At 45.0% G+C, this 20,368-nt stretch overlaps 1 protein-coding gene across 1 annotated transcript; it reads right to left on the reverse strand.

The window, feature by feature from the left end:
- Positions 1-435: 435 nt before the first annotated feature.
- LOC124673202 (SNF2 domain-containing protein CLASSY 1-like) lies at positions 436-10,289 on the reverse strand. The gene is made up of 5 exons (XM_047209322.1): positions 10,241-10,289; positions 9,935-10,155; positions 8,026-9,684; positions 2,652-2,810; positions 436-2,532 (listed from the first exon to the last, which is right to left on the reverse strand). The coding sequence occupies exons 1-5, from the start codon at positions 10,287-10,289 to the stop codon at positions 628-630; spliced, it is 3,993 nt and encodes a 1,330-aa protein (XP_047065278.1). The 3' UTR covers positions 436-627.
- Between the last annotated feature and the right edge of the window lie 10,079 nt (positions 10,290-20,368).

A 20,368-nucleotide genomic window follows, 5' to 3' on the forward strand; every position in this document is an offset into this window, starting at 1 on the left:
AGAAAATGGACTTGAAGTTGGGACACCAGTTAATTTGGTTTGACAGGGTGAGTGAGAGTACGAAGGAGATGCCAGCAACTTGACAAGGAAGGCCCATAAGCAATAATTCAGTTGGCGCGTATCTGCAAAATATCTTGTCTAGCAAGAATTTTGCAATCACCAAAATTGTGAGATTCTGTGAAAACAAAAACTGATAAAAGATTCTATGCATTGTACGAGTTACAAGACATCAATACTGGATCCACTTGCAACAAACATAAGGGAGATACACATACGTACCTGTCGTCGACAAACATGAATAGCACCGCCTCTTATGCCAAAGGAACAAACTGTTGCTGTTGAGTCTGAATTTTGTGCCAGATTTCTGTAACTGATAACTGGTCAGAATTCATCTAGCTCAGAGAAAATCTTTGCTAGAAGTCTAGAACCAGCAAAAGAGCATACAAAATAACAGATAGGTTCATACTAGAGAATGTCCATACATGCTATATATACATGAGGCTCTATCCAGATTAAAAAAAAAACATGAGGCCGTGTAGAAACGCTACAGGGCAGGTCTACACATTAGAAAAACAAAATAGCCATGTAGGATAGAGGAACAGGCAGAGGTAGAACAGCATTGGTCGGTCAGTCCTGCTTAACTATCTTATGGAAAGTTTTGGTCTTGTCTTCATCCGCAAGTTCCTTGAGAACACTGTCATCAATAGCAGTCACGGCGTTCTGCAACGGATCAACGAAATAGCGTCCATGGAAGACCATTTTCGCTACCCAAGCTTTTCTCCGGTTGCTGCTGTACTTCTCCTCCTCCCATGTACCAGATGCCACGAGAAGGTAGACATACACGGTTCTCTGCTGGCCAGGCCTGAACGCCCGCGCTATCGCCTGCCTGGTCTTGGAGTGGTTCCACTCTGAATCCAGCATGACCAACCTTGATGCACCTGTCAAGCTGATACCCTCGGCACAGGCTGTTGTCGAAGCAATAAGCACCTTCCTCTTTCCTTCAATGTCACCATTGAATTTATCCATGATGTCGGAACGGACAGGAAGCTCCTGGTTACCTTGAAGCACGAGGACTTCCTCCCCGAGGCGCCATCCGAAGACACGCTCGATCAACTTGACCAAGAAGTTTATCGGGGACACATTGTGGCAGAATATCAGCACCCTCTCCCCCCTGTAGGAGGACTTGTGCAGCAGATCGATGACAAACTTGGCCTTGCAACCAGCTGCCAAGTCCCTCTTGTACTTGTCAACTTTATCTATTTCTGCTGGAGTGAAGTAACTGCTAGCACATTTGGTGTTTTTCATAAGCCATGGATGGATAGAGCAAATTGTGATGAGATGCTCAACCTCAAGAAGGTAACGGCCACCACATGACGTAGCCATCGTTATTTTCGAAAGTATCTCCTTTTGGATGTCAGTGGGTTTCATGAAAAGGGTATATGCATGTATCCCTGGAAGGCTGCTTAGCTTTGACCCTTCGAAAGAATCGATGAATCCACATGTAAGCTCGTTTAACAAATTGATGCCATCTACCCGGTCCCAATTGTCGCTAGACTCCATCTTTTGCCCAACTCTTTCCACAAAAATGCGCCTTGTCACTGCTTCTATATGTTTAGCTCTCCTGCTGCTGGTTTCCTTCTTCCTTTCTGGGACAAGTGCAGTCATGACATCATTGACAAACCGAGGTCTGGCCAAAGATAGGGTGTTGAAATACTCTTCAAAATTATTCTGGAAGATTGTACCAGACAGGAGGATTCTATACTCAGTTTTCACCTTCATAAGCACCCGCCTCAACTTCGATTTGTTGCTCCTGGGGTTGTGTCCCTCGTCGAGGATCAACAGCCCAGGGTTGTTGATCAGGACTTGTGCCATGAATGCTCGCTGCGACATTCTTGTGTCTTCTCTCGTCATCCCTAAGAACGACGAGTACGTCATGAGGAGAATACTTGGACTCTCGTGCCACTTGCATAACTTGTCCATACAATCCACAAGTCGCATATTTTTCCAGGACGACTGGCGAAAATTGCTTAACATTGCCTGCAGCCTAGGATCAATATCCCCCATTGGCTTGCCACTTCTGTCAGCATGGTGAAGCACATGCAGAGGAAGTGAAATACCCCATTTCTCGAATTCTCTCCTCCATGTGTGGATAGCAGATTTTGGAGTAAGAACTAACGGCCGGCTTCTCGGGTGAACCTTCAAGTAACTGACAAGAAATGAGATCAGCAGCAGTGTTTTCCCGGATCCAGGAGTATGTGCAACCACACAGCCACCTGTACTGGCTGTCGGATTATTCATTTCCTCAAGTTGCAATGATCCCGCCAAGTTTTTCCAAATAAACTCGAACGCCTTCCTTTGATGAGGAAGCAGTTTAGGCTCGAGATCGGGTATTAAACTCCACAAGTTCACAGAGCCCCTCAATTCCGAAAGCTCTGGTCCCAGGATTGCAAAAAGAGAAGGATCAAGTACATGCTCATCATGGTAAAAATTACTGCATCCAGGTCTCTTCTTATTATAGTCATTACCATTGACCTGCATGAATCGAAAATATTATGCATCCTGTCAAAGATGAGTCCAAAGATGCCTAAAAAAAAGACGAGTCCAAATTGGAAATAGTGAAAAGAAGTTGTAATTGCTTTAACTGGACGTACCATTTCTGGAAATATATCCTTTGCCTCAGTACATACAACATTGCATAATCTGCACACCAGTCCATGCTCCTCATCCAGTATGCAGTCATGATGACATGGTATTTCTCCGTTTTTTCCTAAACCAGCAGTGCTCTCATGAACTGCTTCTGAATCTGGGCCCTGGAAGTTTGTAACTTGTTACCAAATTGCGGAAGAAAAAAGGACCATACTTTCTTATGAACATCAAGCAATTCACGGCATTACGACTGCAAAGATGTGCTAATAAAGCTCCTTCCATAGTCCGTTTATTGTGGTCTTATGCAAAAATCAAAGACGGTCAATCAAATGAAGTGAAATACCAAAATATTCCTATGGCACAAGATGTTTAACATTGCGTCGATTGCACTCCAAATAATTTACCAAATAATTGCAACAAAATAACTTATGACCTAGGAGTAGATGTTAAACTTGTAGCTAATTCCCGTTGATAAATAGCAGATAATGACCCCGCAAAATGCAGATAATAAAGGAATATCATGCGAAAACGGTGATATACTGTTGGAGACTGACCTAGGAGAGCCCAGAATATTCCAAGGAGTAATAGTATATTAGTGCTGTCCTAGGAGTGCCTGGAACATTCCAGTGAATGTTGTAGTCTAGGCTAGTGTCCTACCAGATTCTAGAGTATTCCACTGTACTAGTTAACATGTACCTAGTTCAGCTATATATATATGAGGGTGTGGAGGACCTGAAAGGGTCTGACTAACCCATCCACAATTTCCCCAAAATACTACATGGTATCAGAGCTAGAGGCAGTGATGGTGTGTGCTACGGGCTGCCTGTGGTGATTCGGTGGAGTGAGGTGGAGTTCCGCAAAATCCAGGGGAAATACAACAGACGGGCAAAGGAGTGGAGTGCTGCCCAGGTAGAAGTGTTGATGTGAGCTGCTGCAAAGGTGCGGAGCCAACTGTCTGCAGCGTTCGGAGTGGTGGTGAATCTTGCAAAGTTCGGTGTGGTGGTGAAGGGAGCAGCTGGGTGAGGTGCAGCTGCTTGTGGCTTGCAGTGAAGAGGGAGAAGCAAAGGTGCTGATTTCTGCGTGTGCGAGTAGAGGACAGAGGAGAGACCTAAGCTGCGTGTGCAGCAAGAAGAAAGATCCAGAGGGGTCGAGAGATCTGCAAGAGTAGGTCAAATATAGCAGAGAAGAGAAGAAGCACATAAGCTGGTTTGTTGGTGTTTTTCAGCAATATTGATCAATGGGGGAGAATCAAACAATTGAGAAGCTACTTGAGAAAATGACTCAATTGCTCAAGGAGATTGAGAAGTTGAGACAATTAAGGGAGAGTGCAGAAATTCCAAAACAAAGTGGAAAAACAACTCGTCCTAGGAAATTGTGTGAATCTTGCACAAACGAAGAAGCAATCTCAAGTCAGGCTCCCGCATTAAATGGAACTTGTTCAAATTGGATTCTCGGATTCGGGAGCATCAGCACATGTCACGGGTAAGTGGAGTGAGTTTGCATCATATACTCCACATCCACCCATGCATAAAGAGACAATCCAAACAGCCGATGGAACTTATCAACCTCGTGAAAGGGGTCGGCACGGTGAAATGCACTCCGTCCATTACATTGTCTTCGGTATTATATGCTCCATCGTTTCCAGTGAGTTTGGTGTCTATGAGCTCTTTGGTAGATGATATTGATTGTCGAATAATTGCCGATCGATATAATTGTACAATTGAAGAGAGGAAGACTGGAAGGAGGCTTGGGATAGGTGTGAGACATAAGGGATTGTGGTACTTGGATAGAAGGGAAACCGATGAAGCGTTGTGCACTCGCTCTCACGGTTGTTACCAATGATGATGAGGCAAGGTTGATACTCCAACATTGTCGATTGGGCCATATGTCCTTTGATACTATGAGTAAGATATTCCCTGAAGAAATGAAGAAGGTGGACAAAGAAAAACTTGTGTGTGATGCATGTGAGTTTGGAAAACACACCAGGACATCATATGTGAGTCGTGGACTGCGGAGCACGTTGCCCTTTGTACTGATTCACTCGATGTATGGACTTCCCCGGTGGTCTCTCGTTAGCGGGATGAAGTATTTTGTCACCTTCATTGATTGCTACTCCCGAATGACTTGGATATATCTTCTCGAAACATAAAAGTGAGGTGCTTACATGCTTCAAGGACTTCTATGCATATGTCCAAAATCGCTTCAACGCTAGTATTCAAATTATCAGGACAGATAATGAGACGGAGTATGTGAACAATGAATTTGGCAATTTTCTTTCCCAAAAAGGAATACTTCATCAAGCTTCATGTCCTGATACTTCTCCACAGAATGGAGTAGCTGAAAGGAAGAATCGTCATCTGTTGGAGGTGGCTCGATCACTTATGTTTACCATGAATGTGCCCAAATTCTTGTGGAGTGAAGCGGTTATGACTGCTACTTATCTCATCAACCGGATGCCCTCAAGAGTGCTTGGGATGAAGACTCCATTTGAAATGATCTATGGCCAAAATGAGTTCATCGTTCCGCCAAAGGTGTTTGGGTTTACTTGCTTTGTTAGAGACCATAGACCTTCGGTGGGAAAATTGGATCCTCGTGCTGTGAAGTGCATCTTCATTGGATACCCATCTGGACAAAAGGGCTACAAGTGTTGGAGCCCTAGTGAGCGGAGAACATTTGTTAGCATGGATATGACATTTAGAGAGTCTCGAGCCGTTCTATGGAGAGAAGACGGACCTCAGCTCGTTGTTTGACTTTGACTCTCCTAGCACAATCGAAGCTAGTCGAGAGGGGGAGAGTGAACTTTTGAGGACAAAGGAACATGAACCATCCAGAGTTGTTGTTGGTTCAATTCCATCTCCTACGAGTGAAGAGAGATGGACAAAGCCAAATGAGGAAGAAAATCTAAGGGTGTCTACAAGGAGACAAGCTACAAGTGAGGAGAGATGGAGAAAGCCAAACGAGGAAGAGAACTTGAAAGTGTATACACGGAGAAAATCGCAGCATGAGCAAGCAGCAACAACAGGTTCCCACGACAAGTGACACACAGGTGCAGGGGGAGCAACATGTGCAACAACAGGCTCCCACGACAAGTGACACACAGGTGCATGGGGAGCAACATGCTCCAACAGGTGTTGAAACTGATGAATTGTCTGATGACGCAGGACCATCTATTACGAGGGATTCAATGGACTTGCCCATTGCCTTAAGAAAAGGAACCCGAGCTGCAGCTAGAAAACCTCCAAATTGGTACCAGGAGGAGCATGACATTGCTAATTATGTATCATATGCATCTTTATCTACGAACTACAGGGCCTTCATCGCATCATTGCAATCTGTGATGATCCCAAGAGACTGGAAAGTAGCAAAGCAAGACCCCAAGTGGCGTGAGGCCATGATAGAGGAGTTAAATGCTCTCGAAAGGAATAAAACTTGGGAACTTGTACATCTTCCAGCAGGAAAGAGAGTTGTTGGGTGTAAATGGATCTACACCGTGAAACAAAATCCGAAGGGAAAATTGAAAGGTACAAGGCAAGACTAGTTGCGAGAGGACATAGTCGGACATATGGGATTGACTATGATGAGACTTTTGCGCCGGTGGCAAAGATGAACACGGTAAGGATCCTAATCTCATGTGCAACTAACTTCGGGTGGCCTTTGCATCAGCTTGGATGTCAAGAATGCATTCTTGCATGGAGATTTAAAGGAGGAAGTATACATGGATATCCCACCTGGTTTCTCCACTCCTAGAACATCTGGAAAGGTATGCAGGTTGAGAAAATCTCTATACGGCCTTAAGCAATCTCCACGGGCATGGTTTGATAGATTTAGACGAGTTATATGTGCTATGAGATATAAGCAGTGTAATGGGGATCATACGGTATTCTATCGGCACTCAAATAGCAAGATTACAATCCTTGCCGTATATGTTGATGATATCATAATCACCGGAGATGATGAGGTGGAGATATCACGATTGAAAGACAGCCTACGCAAGGAATTTGAGGTAAAGGATCTTGGCCAACTCAAGTACTTTCTTGGCATAGAAATTGCTAGATCCCCCAAAGGGATTGTTCTCTCCAAGCGAAAGTATGTATTGGACTTGCTTAGTGACACAGGCATGCTTGGGTGTCGGGTTGCATCAACACCTATTGATCAAAACCACAAATTATGCGCCGAACTGGGAACCAAGTGAACAAAGAGAAGTACCGTAGCTTGTTGGAAGGCTCATCTATCTATGTCACACGAGACCTGATATTTCATATGCTCGTGAGTGTAGTGAGCAGATACATGCATGATCCTAGAAGCGGACACTTAGATGCGGTCAACCAAATCCTCCGGTACTTGAAAGGTAGTCCAGGAAAGGGACTATGGTTCGAAAGGAATGGTCATCTAAATGTGGATGGGCATTGTGATGCTGACTGGGCAAGTTGCTTGGATGATAGGAGATCAACATCTGGTTATTGTGTGTTTGTCGGGGGAAATTTAGTGTCATGGCGAAGTAAGAAGCAGCCAAGTGGTTTCAAAGTCAACAGCTGAAGCTGAATACGAGCTATGTCGCAGGGTTTGAGTGAGATGTTATGGGTGAGGAATCTTCTTTCAGAACTGAAACTGTTGAGGAAAGGCCCTTTAAATTTGTGGTGTGACAACAAGTCGGCAATCAACATCGCAAACAATCCTGTTCAACATGATAGAACCAAGCATGTGGAGATTGATCGCTTCTTCATAAAGGAGAAGTTGGATGACGGTATAATTAAGATAAGTCATGTAACCTCTAGCGAACAAATTGCAGACTGTTTAACTAAAGGATTAGGAAATAAAGAGTGTAGTTCAGCTTGTAACAAGATGGGAATGATAGATATCTATCATCCATCTTGAGGGGGAGTGTTGGAGACTGACCTAGGAGAGCCCAGAATATTCCAAGGAGTAATAGTATATTAGTGCTGTCCTAGGAGTGCCTGGAACATTCCAGTGAATGTTGTAGTCTAGGCTAGTGTCCTACCAGATTCTAGAGTATTCCACTGTACTAGTTAACATGTACCTAGTTCAGCTATATATATATGAGGGTGTGGAGGACCTGAAAGGGTCTGACTAACCCATCCACAATTTCCCCAAAATACTACATATACTGATCATTACTTAAATCATTTCTACAAAATTCCTAAGGTTTTGTACATAGCTTTATCAGCAGTACAGACAGACTTATTTATATCAGAATGACCACAATCTCAGTATCTTAAATAATAAGGAATAAAGATGTGCATAACCAAAGAAAGGGACACAACTGCTTGTATATTGCCAAATTCTGGATCCTTTCATTTTCTCGAAAAGTTCTAAACCATTTCATGAGAAAGTTGAACAATTACAAAAGAATACGCAGACCTGATTTTGCTCAAGAAGTGCTACTGTGGTCAATGAGTAGTCCATTTCTTTCCAAAGATCATCAAGATCATCAAGCTCATCCTTCTCATCTGGACTATCAGCAGAAGGTGGCCACGTAAAATCCTCTTCTTGGTAAGCACCCTGATGGTAATTCATCACAGGGACATCAAGAGGGAACTCAAAGTCCCTCTCCATTTCACTCTGGATGTTTCCTATGCATTGGTTTATCATTTGCTTGTATTCTCTTTCAGACATGCGTTCCTTTCTTTTCCTACCACTTTTCTGACAGAATGCTGGCTCAGAATTGCCATTTAGGCTGCATGATAAAGTAAATGAGTTCCGTTGAAATGACATAGGCGGGCGATGATTCTTCTCCTTATTCTTTACAGGTGTCCGAGGAATAGGAGAATCTAAAGCTGTTTCTTGAATTGTACTCTTCTCCTTAACTACATCAGAGTTGGGGTTTTTCTTCACAGGAGTTCTCCTTGTGCTCTTATACTGCTCTTTTGTGGAGCTTGGTTTTTCCTTGACCAGAAAAGTGCATGCACCTGCTTGGTGCGGTGTGATGTTTGCTGGGACCTCTTCACAGCTTGAATCTACTTCAACTGATGAATATCGATACGAAGCTATTTCTTGAGTTGTGCTCTTCGCCTTCGCTTCCTCAGAGATGGATTTTTCCTTCACAGGAGTTCTTGTGCTCATACGCTGCCTTTTTGTGGAGCTTGAGTCTTCCTTGGTCACGAAAGCACCTGCAGCTGCTTGGTTTGGTGTGATGTTCACTGGGACCTCTTCCAAGCTTGATTCTACTTTAACTGATAAATCTTGATATGAAGCTCTTTGAAGTTTATCATGCTTGGTGGATGATGCACCACGCCTCTTCCACTTGTCACGATCGAAGTTAGGTGCATCATAACTGATAAAGCGCTCCGGTTGAGTTTTGAGACGCTTTGAGCGCCTCATGTCCAGTTGCTCATACGAGAAAACATCAGATAGAACATCCAATTCAGTCTTCACAGTGATTGGATTGTGCTTGTTTGCACAGAAAGCATCGATTAGACCATCCAATCTCATGTATTCTAATGGAATAGCCAATTCAGTATTCAAAACAAAACTCGTGTCTTCTGTGAGATTGTCCTTCTTTGGATGAGTGAGAGGGACATTTTTGGTAATTGGGCGTAAAGTCTCATCATGCGGTTGGAATGAAATTATATCCATGCTGTTGCCAAATCCTGGAGGGACGGTCATGGAATCGAGACTGTATCGTGCTTTGTCTCCTTTGATGATACGATAAATGATCTTACCCTCTACCAGCTTGATGCTGAACTCCATTCCCCTCAGAGTAGACAGTACTATGAGATGTGCAATTTCTGAAGAGAACCTACCACTTAAGAGCTTGCTTCTATTGTGAGAGAGGCAGTCCACCGTACAACTCCATTGTATGCTTTCCTCCAGGAGCTCCTTCGGCTGGAGTTTTTGCAAGAGGAAGATATTTCTTAGGGTCATAACCTCCTCTTTACTATCAGTTATCATTTTTCCCTTTTCAGTGTTGCCAGGACATTGATTCTTGTAGAGCATAACACCAAACATGCATAGACACTGATCTGCATTATGATTTCTCTTGATTGCGACGAGCCTTGCATCATCATGACACGGTAATATCTGCATGGATAACATTGATAAAGTAATCAACTGATGATGCTATCAAATAACATTGATATACCAAAGACAGTACTGTGATCGCATCTAAGTTTTCACATTCAGCACATTATGTAATTCTTTTTGTTCTACCAAAATATGATGAGCTTTTTCTCATTCCTGTAAAAAAAACATTATGTATTTTTGGGAGATAGAACAGAACAGCTACGTAAACCCGACATACGGAAGATATGTTTTCTCCTGTCGAACTTACTTGGAGGGCATTGGGTGATAGTACAGAGACACTAACACCTGGCTTGAGAACATGCAAGCAATCGAAGCATGTCGCCTTTCTGGATCGCATGCGCAGATGATCCCCGCTAACATTATGCTCCACTGTGGATCCAGAGTAGACGAACTTAACGAAGAGACCGCCATCCCTGACCCTTATACACTTAACTCCATGCCATGAGCCATCATAAAGTGCCTCAAATGCTGCAAGCAAAGGAAAGGTTCGGCTACATTTCATCATACAAGTCAATTAACCTTTTACAGAGAAATGGCCATGGTATTCGCTTACGAGTTTCATCGATCGGATGGGTAGGGCGGTCTCTAGGTTCCTTGGCCATCTTGATTTCCACGTAGCTAGCACCTCATGATGTGAAAATCCAAGTGCCTGATATGCAGAATGCAGAAAATGTTCAGTCTACACGGAAAATAGATTCTGATCGACAGTACTACCTTCAGTATCTCGATAAGCAGTGAAAACCCATTTCCTAGTGTCAACGAATATGTGCCGAAATACAGTTATCTTTCTCTGGAAGGATGTGCACTATCATAAGTTCATAACGATGATGCATGTATGTAACATATGCATTTGCGCGAAAAAAAGAAGTCTATAGAACGGAGAGTACTACTTCTAGCCCTAGAGTGCTACTCATGCATAAGTTTATTTTTGCAGGTTGTTATTAGAAAAGGAAGGGATTGATCTGGAGAAACAGAAATAACCAGAGAGGACTCAACGGGAGAAAAAAAAATAGTTGAGGCGCCGTCGGATCCAAACGATCTCCGTCGCATTTCGGAAGGTGCACACGAGCAAGGAGGCAAAGAAGGGAGCCGAGAGACAGAGCAAACAGGGCACACTTCCAAGGACATACCGATGGAGGATGGAAGAGCCGACGAAGAGCGCCGCTACCGGTATCGGTGTTGAGGCGGAGGCGACGATCTCCGGCGGCGGAGGAAGGGAGGAACCACGGCAGTTCTTGGAGAGGGGATGGACAGAGGAGGAAGTGAATGCAGAAGGTACTGGGAGAAGGCACTGTATGCCTCTATCTCTTCGCCTGGGTGCCGTGCAGCTAGGTGCACTTGATGGCTTGGGGCAGAGGCGGAGAAACAGATGGCAGCGCCGACGGGACGTGACGGAGCAGCAGCAGGAGGAGGATGAAGAAGAGAAGGAGGTGTCAATGCCATGCGGGGCCACTCGGGAGAGCGCGCGATCATAGGGATGCGGGCTGGCTCTGATGGGTCTGGCGCTTTGACTAGAGAGCAAAAGAGTAAACCGCACTGGCGGTCCTATTATTCTTTGCCAGTGCCTTCAGTTTAGTCTCTATTCTTTGAAATTGAATAAGTAGGTCCTAATTCTTCTATCACTTGCTCACGCGAGGTCCTAAATGGGTCAGACCTGCGTTGACCCATGCCACGTCGACAAGTGGGACCCAGGTTGGCATCCCTACGCGAGACGAGCAGGCGGATGAACGACAGGGATACCTGAGCGCATGGTTGCAGCTGGTGCGCTCGACTGCCCGAGGACCTAGAGCGACGGTCGGCAAGCCGGCGGCCGGCACATGCGCTATTAGTTGTAGTTTGCGCGCGGGCCACGGGAGGAGGCCGACGCGGGTGAGCCGGAGGGCGACGAGCTGGCGGCGGCGAGACCGGGCGCTGCCGGAGCTGCGTGGCCAAAGCCGGCGCAGGCGCGACAACCGGCAGGGCGATGCGGGCGAAGCCGGACCTGGGCGCAGTCGCATGATGGTTGTTTGGACCGGTGAGCGGGTGTCCTAGGCGTCGCAAAGCCGGCGAGGTCGGCGGCGCGGGCAGGCGGGGCGACCGGCCAGGAGAGGCGCAGGAGCGGGGCGTGGGGCGCGCAGGTTGCGCGGCGCACCTCGGCGTGAGAAGAGGAGGGCCTCACACAGAAGATGTTGGAGGACGCTGGAGCGGGCAGAAGCGGACGCGGACGGAGGCGCAAATGCTTCCGGGACGGTGCGGATACGCTGCGTACGCGCGCACGCATGCGCTGCTGCTCGCATTGCTCGCATGCGCGTACACATGAGCCTCCTGCTGCTTTGCTTAAGGTGCTGCTCACGTGCGCGCGCTTCTGCCGTCCAGCGACCAGCACGGTTTTCGCATGCTAGCATCGCACAGATGCACAGCTATAATATGGGGGTATATTTGTAAATATGCAGGTGACTGATATTTCTCCTGGGCCCACTTGTCGACGTGGCACAGATCAACACGGATGAGACCAAAATAGGACCTCGGGTAAGCAACTAACCAAAGATCTAGGATCTGGATGTGCAATTTCAAAGAATAAGGACTAAAGTGAAGGCACAGGCAGGCAAAGAATAGGGGACCGCCAGTGCGGTTTACTCAGAGCAAAACGGGCACCTTGTTCACACTGTCGTGGTGTAATCGGTTTACCTTTTTTTCAAACCTGAAAACAAATCTATGATTTTGTTTTTGCACTTGCTCGTCATTTTTAGAAAAACACCAACTCCGCTGTGAGCTTTATTAATCACCAATAAAACTTAGATCATTTAATTGAGGCTTACAAAAACTAGAGGGCTCATCGCCGCCGACAAAAACTGTGCCCTGTGCGAAATTTTAATATAGGCTCTATTTCTTTTTTGAAGCTTATATAGTCTCTATTTTTCAAAACTTCAAATCGATCCTAGCTTTAACTTAATAAAGCCATAACATGGCAAAGTAGGGGGCAATCTCACTAGAAAATAGAACTAATGAATAACCACAATGTGTATATGTTGTATATGGACTTTAAATTCAAAAGCTAATGTCTAGATTCTGAACTTGTGGTAAAATCATCTTAATATCTATTTTAGGAGGAACATATGCTTTCCAAAGCCAGCCGACCGACGATCCGACCGAAAATAATCTACATCTAATGCTTTGGATATATTTAAACCGTTTGGGTTTTGAGATAGAGAAAAATATGTACATGTACATAGATAAATTTATTATAAAAACTACCCCCTCATAATAATTCAAGAACACTATATATCAAAATTATCTCACACTATAAATTAAAATGGCAGTTGTTATACATTTAATGTGAATATGGGAAGTTTAGATCATTCAGTGCAAAATCAGAATTAGCAAAAAAATACCCGTAGAAAATAAACTACACGAAAAACTGCTACAAGCGGGAATCTAACGTGCAATCCTATAGTTATCCAAAACCGGAAATGTCGAACCCTAGCAAGATCATGATAGCTCACCACAATCCGAACTAACCCATCCAACAAGACCAAACCCTAGACAAGATCTCACTACTCCTAACCTAGATCTAAACATTACCGCGGTACCGGGATAAGGGATGCCTTACCGTCATCGCTAGAGGTGAATATGCACTGCACCAGGAAGTAGATGAAGCAGCCCAGATGTACTCACCGCCGCCGCTGCAACTGTCGCCGATCGGAGATGCGTGCGCCTCTTACCTGCTTGCCGAAGGGAAGAGGAGCTCGAAATTTGGGGGAGAGTGGACGAGGGGGTAGAAATAGGCCATGGGTCACGACAGGAGGTGACAGAATCCTTCCCGCCTCCTTTTCGCTTTTCGCTGATGCGCGCCGCAGCTCCCGCCATCTCCATTCTCGTCTACGCGCGTGCGCCGAAGATTCCCTGTAATGTCCCAGGCTTAGAGACGATCGAGGGATAGAATTTAGAAAGGGATGTGCATTGCATCGTAAAATCTGGGGAAATTTCGCGCTTTTAAAAAGAAAACTGCATCGAAGGGGACAAGTTTCTCTCTCGACACCTTACAGGGTTAGGGTTTCGAGAGTGCGATAGATTTGGACCTAACTTCACTCAATTAGAGTTTTCGAGAGGAGAGGGGAATAGTGCATCTCAAATTTAAGTTGCATGATTGAATTCAACTAAGTAAGTTTGAATTTCAAAATTCAAACATCAATTGATCATGTCATAATTTAAATTAAGATTATTTATTAAATAAATAGAAATTCAAGTATATAAAGAATACATCAAACATATAAAGCTCAATTAGAGAAATTTGAGCTTTATTGATAATCACACAAGATACAATGCCAATTTACAATATCCCCAAATTGAATTATAATTATTACAACACTTTACAGAAATTAAAAAAGAAATGAAAAGGAAAATGAAAAATTACAAAGATGATCACATGGCTAAACTATGAACTAGTTTCTTCATGAATTCTTGATCATCTTCATCATCTTATTTAATCCCTGAAATTAAAGACAACAAAAAGAAAAGAAGGTTAGGCCAAGTGGCAAAACCACTTGGCAGGTTAGCAAAAACAATGGAATGGAAAGGATATGATCAAAGAACAGCCGAGCAGATCCATTCCAAAGCTCAAGTACCAAGCACACACACACGGGCAGCTCACACTGCATGTGTGGATGCTAAACAGCACACTAGGATTGCTGCATGCACTCCACACACACACAGCCAGGGGAGAAGCACCAGCACAGCATGGCTGTCGACCAGTGAGGCATGGAGAGGGCCAGTATAAAGGCTTTTCACCAGCAAACCCTAGCCATTCCATCGATAGGCTCCAAAGGGTAAGAACAGCAAGAACCACAAGAACAGGAAGAACATCCAGAGCTGTTCAACCTCTCCCATAAACCACCAGATTCAAGTCAAGCATCACAAGCAGGAGGAGCAGGGCAAGCTTCACACATCCAGAAGCAAACCCTCTACAGCAACATAAAAATCTAGGAGCTGGAGTGAGGTATACAAAGATCAACCTGAGCAAAAATCATGTTTTGCTCATATATAAGCATGCCATTTATCACAGGAGCACAGAAGGGTAGAAACCCTGTTTGTGTCATCATCTGGTTATCAAACCAATTGGTGCAAGCAAATATGGGAGAAGCCAATAGGGAAAGCACCCAAGGGAACATTGGTTATGCCAAACCAGTGGCATAACCAAGGAAATCCAGCAAGGATATGACCCTATCTAGCTAGCCAAAGTCACCTAGCACCTATGACTACTACACCATCAGACAGATAGACAACCTAGTGTCTATTCATGTTTGTCAACACCAAAAGCCACTGTAAATCCAACCATGGATCAAACAGATAGCATGTGAGAGCCACAGCAAAGCCACAGAGGGGGAGCTACCCTTGGACAGCACCAAAGAGCTGTCAGGGCCACCTCAAACCCACAACCAACACACTAAGCCACCACATCATCACCCAATAGGGTTCAGAAGTGAGCTAGGGTTCCCAACTAGTGGTTGGCATCCATCTAGCTACAACTATTCAGTTAATAGGATCACCACTGCCAAGCAGTTACCTCATTTACCCATTAAATAAACCAGGACTATACATATAAATGAGATAGAATATTAAAGCATGCATCAGGAACTTGCATATGATCCTAATGGATCACTGCAAGCATCAGCAGGTGCTGAAACAAGCAAGAGCATGCATCAAAGACAAGCTTTGGTGCCACACAAACATCAGGAGAAGCACAATTAAAGCACCAAACCATAGGACAGCAGTCAACTACCAACTACCGATGATCATATGATCATCAGGACTTGACAAAGCATGCCAGTAAATGCTAGAACCAAGCCTAGCACCAATCCATGGATTATATAAATGAAATAGCCACAGTTAAGCAACAATTGTATCACAGATAATCAAATCATTCATATTCAGAAGCAAACCATCCAAGGATGGAGCTACCTTGTAGCAAGCATGCTCAACAAGGCATTTTTATGAATAACAACACAAGGGGTAGCACACCAGGAGCACTGGCACTTGCAGAATGCAAGGATTATGCACAATAATCAAGCCAGGGGCTAGGAAATGAACACATATGAGAGGCATGACACATACAGCAATAGCTCGAGCAGCATAGCAAGCCATGAGCATCACAGCATGCTCATGAGCAATTATAGAAGCACCACAGGAAAAGGAATTACATGTACATGAGCATAAGGTTAGCACACGCGCATAAGCTAGGAAGAGAAGAGCATCAGCACAAGCACCGTAGCAGCACAAGCACATGCATGGCCATAGAAGCAATGGCCATGGCAAGTAAAGCGCAGCAGAAGCACACACAGGAGCAGGCACAACAGCCATGGCGCGGCAAATAGCAATAGCAACACGACATAGCACAGCACAGCATCTCCCTGAGGAGAGGTAGCCGCAGCTAAGCTAGAAGGAGGAGGAAGATCAGAAGAGAGAGAGAAGAGGAGCACTTACATGCGTAGCGGGATGAGCATAGCCATGGCGGCACAGCGGCACACGCCGGGCGAACGGCGGCGCCAGGCCAAGCCGAGCCAGGCCACCACCTCGCCGCAACGCCAGCATCACCACGACGGCGCCACGGCGCCAGGAACGCCGGTGGGCGGTGGTCTTCACGGATCCGTACGACCGAGGCACAACGAGGCTGGGGGTGAGCAGGAACGGCGGCAAAAGTCAGATCGAGGCAGACCAGATGGTGCGCCGTCGAACGGCGGTTCGACGGGCAACCATCTCATTGCCGGCGATGGCCGGAGATGGCCGGAACAAATCGGCGATGGCGCAGGCGACGCGGGCGTCGCGGGAGAGCAAGGGATTAGGGTTTCGCGAGAGAGAGTGAGGAAGGGGGCGAATGAGTCCGACCGAGCCGGACTGTGCGGCTCGGGTTAGACTCAACCCGATGGGCTCCACTGTCAAGTGGGCCCAAGGGGCAATTTGGTCATTTCACATTTTCAATTAAACTAGAAACTTTGAAATTGAATAGAAAATAATTAAAAGCTCAAAATAATTAAAAATATGAAAACCCCTCAGCATAAAATTCTCTATCATAATAAAATATAAAAAGGAAGTGTTGGAGACAAATAAGAATAAGTCATAATTTGATGAATATTTAATTCATTAAAAATAACCCACTCTATTTTTAATAATAAAATAAGTCCATAAATCCTTTTAGACTTTAAAAAAACACCTTGACAATATTTCAAGGTAGTACTTTACCCTAAACAGAGTATCCCTAAATCATTCTTAGTAATTACCTCTTACATGAAATGATAAGCATCAGAAAGGGGGGGAACAAACCCTAAAAATGGAAAGCATGCATAATTGCTTCTTTAACCATTGCCCTTATCGGACAATGATGCTATTTTTCAGAAACAGAGGACAAGGGTCAGTCCACACCTTCCAACTGCAATACTTTGCAGTCTTCAGGCAAGTTCATCACTTGCTCATGTCATTTGAGTATTTTTACCAAATTACTTGCAAAGTACTGTGTTTATCACTATTGCATCAAAAGCAAAACCACTATTTTCATAACTATGAATATGACTATGTGGTGGGCAATGGAACTATGGATTGTGTTGATATGGTGGAGGTTCCATTGCAAGGGTTTGTATCCATCTAGGATTAAACAACAAATGTCGTCCAGTGATTCTTGTGTCGTAATACCAGTGTTAACCATAAGATCTGGAGTGGGATAGAGTAGTCAAAAGTGTTTCCACCTCTCGTTCATCAACGGATGCGCTTACCGTAGACACTTGATCTCGAGAGACAAGCGGTAGGGTGGGGATCCCGTTGAAGTCCCCACGGTAATGCGGTCTATGATGGGTTGCATCTACCGGCGAAGGAATTTATGGTAGAGCCCTGAATTGACGTCGTGGTCGGGGGCCGTCCTTAATTGGTATAAGAGCACCGGCGAGGACCCAGGGTCGGGGATTGCAACAAAGGGTGGGTGTTCGAGGTAGCGGAGGAACATGATTGGCTAGACCTTATACCGGGCCTCACACCAAAGGAAGTGTGAACGGGAAAGCTGCTCGGTTGGCACCAAGGTTAAGATCTCTTATGGGAAAAGCAACACACCTCCGCAGAGTGTAATGAATTGTGACCTGTTACTCCCTGTTCCGGGTTTTGGAACTGCGAACGCTGCCGGAAAGGAACTCCATGAAGTTCTAGTAAACCGGTGAAGGCTCACGGACATAGTTCTTCTGAATAAAAGCAACCTCTTGAAGAAATGATTATCAAAACCTGCATTGGTATTAGACTTTCTGGTCTGATATCGTAGCTAGTGCATTAAACACATCTTTTCTATAATGAACTTGTTGAGTACGCTCGTACTCATACCACTCTTAAATCCCCTGCTTAGATTGTGTGAATTGACTTGAGGAGGACAACGAAAACCAAGACGGAGCAGAAGACATCTGCTATGAAGAACCAGACCTCTCAGGAGGTATAGAAGGAGTTGACTACCTCATCGTCTACGGAACCGGGGAGGGTTCCGAAGGAGAGCAAGCGTGGATCTATCTAATAGTAGTAGTATCCGAGCAGTGCAAACACTTAGTAATTAGCTGCTAGTTGAGAATAAATGTATAACTTGGTAAGACTTCTATATTGTAAGTTGAGTCGGGTTCACCTCGAACCCATGAGTATTCCTCTTAGGACCCAAGAGGAACTCCGAGATGACATGTATATATGACTTGTAATAACAAATGAATGAGTTATGGACCTGCTATATTCTGTTGTACTACTCTGAGGGATGTAATATTTGCGGATTGGTACTCCGTGAATGTTATATCAACGACTGGCATACTACAACATGCAGTGGTATGCAGGGTCACCACATCCCTTTTGCATCAGGCGCCATGGAGATTTGCATGACGAACCGGGCATTCCTCTAGGGCCTGACCCGACGCTGCTTTGAGAGGCGGTTTGTGCAAGAACGTGGCTCGGCCCAGGCAACCAAACGGGCCGAAAATTACTGGCCCGATGCGAGCCAAGGGGCATGCAAGCCACCAAACGCGGGGGTGCTTTACACCGACCTGCTCGGTGGCGAGCGAGGAGCCGCACACCCGACCGACAGTTGTTGGGCCCGGCCCACGATCTCGAACGGCTGTTTCAGTTCCTGAACAGTTTTTTTTTTAGATTTGAACAATTTTCAAATTGGAATAAATTTTCAAAATTTATTATTTTTTATATACGAAAATTTTCCAAATTTGAACATTTTTAAAATAGGACAACTTTTAAATTTAAGCAATTTTCTAATTCGAACAATTTTTTTATTTGAACAATTTTGAATTTGAAGAAATATCATATTTAAACAATTTCCATATTTGAACAATTTTTATACTTGAACAATTTTTGTACTTGAACAATTTTTGCATTTGAACAATTTTCGCATTTGAATTTTTTTCGAATATTTGAGATATAACATTTTACATTTAAAATATATTTTAATTTAAAAATTAAATCTTAAGAACGAAAAAAGAAACAGAAAATAAAAAGAAACAGAAACAGAAAACAAAAAACAAGAAATAACACGAACTGGGCCGACCAGCCCATACCACACGCGCGGGAAATTTTGTCAAAAAGGACCACCTGCCCCAGTGTAATGTCAAAAGAGACCACCTGTGAACGGAAATGGCAAAACTGCCGTGGCGGCAGCACGACCAGGCGACGCGTGGCGCCTGCCGCCGGAGCCGGTGGCGGCAGGGCCTGCCGCCGTTAGTCCTGGCGGCACGTCCGCCTCTGTGAGCCGGCAGTTGACGGAGCAACGCCGACGTCGCCCTGCCGCCGTGGATGGTGGCGGCATGCTGAGCTGGCAGGCCTGCCGCCACCACCGGTGGTGGCATGTGCTGCTGGCCGACAGCCCTCCACAGCGCGCTGACGGCGCTGATTCCCACGCTGACAGCGCTGATTCCGACGCTGACGGCGCTGATTCCCACGCAAACTGTGTCAGATTCGGGCTGTCTCTGATTCTGAGGCTGTTTGCTCCGGTTTGAGTCTATTTGGCACTAGTTTTTGCACTTTCAGCTATATTAGAGACTGTAGTTGTACGAGAAAATTGATTGTATGATTCTCCGACATGAGTTGACGTCCACCGCCGGTACAAGCACCGTGACCACCGAAAGTGGGTGTTTCACGTCCTTTAAAAGGAGCAGCTGGCCAGGCCACTTCTCATACGTGCGCATGCTATTCTCATCGCGTACGAGAGCTCACAGAAGACAAGCTCGAAGCACTACAGCGAGGCCATTGTTGTTTAGTGATTGATTAGCTGATTGAGTCACTAATTGAGCCGCTAATTGAGTGCACGAAGCAGTAGAAGAAGAAAATTAACGTGAGTTCTTGTAGATCGCTAATTTTATTCGTACATGCATAAGTTAGCTGCTGCCATTTGTGGTGTAGTCACTGGTAGAAAAATGGCCTTTAGTCGCGGTTCGCAACTGCCATTAGTCGCGGTTGCGCAACCGCGACCAATTAAGCGCGACTAAAGGCCCCCCCTTTAGTCGCGGTTGCTTACGAACCGCGACTAAAGGCCCGTCCACGTGGGCGGCTAGCGTGCGCCTGGGCGAAGGACCTTTAGTCGCGGTTGGTGTCCCCAACCGGGACTAAAGGCTATTTCGTTAAATTTTTTTAATTCATTTGGGTTTCTAATTTTTTTTCACTCCATTTTTTTTTTCTAATTTTTTCAGGA

The sequence above is a fragment of the Lolium rigidum genome, chromosome 7, assembly GCF_022539505.1.
Source record: "Lolium rigidum isolate FL_2022 chromosome 7, APGP_CSIRO_Lrig_0.1, whole genome shotgun sequence".
NCBI classification, from domain to species: domain Eukaryota; kingdom Viridiplantae; phylum Streptophyta; class Magnoliopsida; order Poales; family Poaceae; genus Lolium; species Lolium rigidum.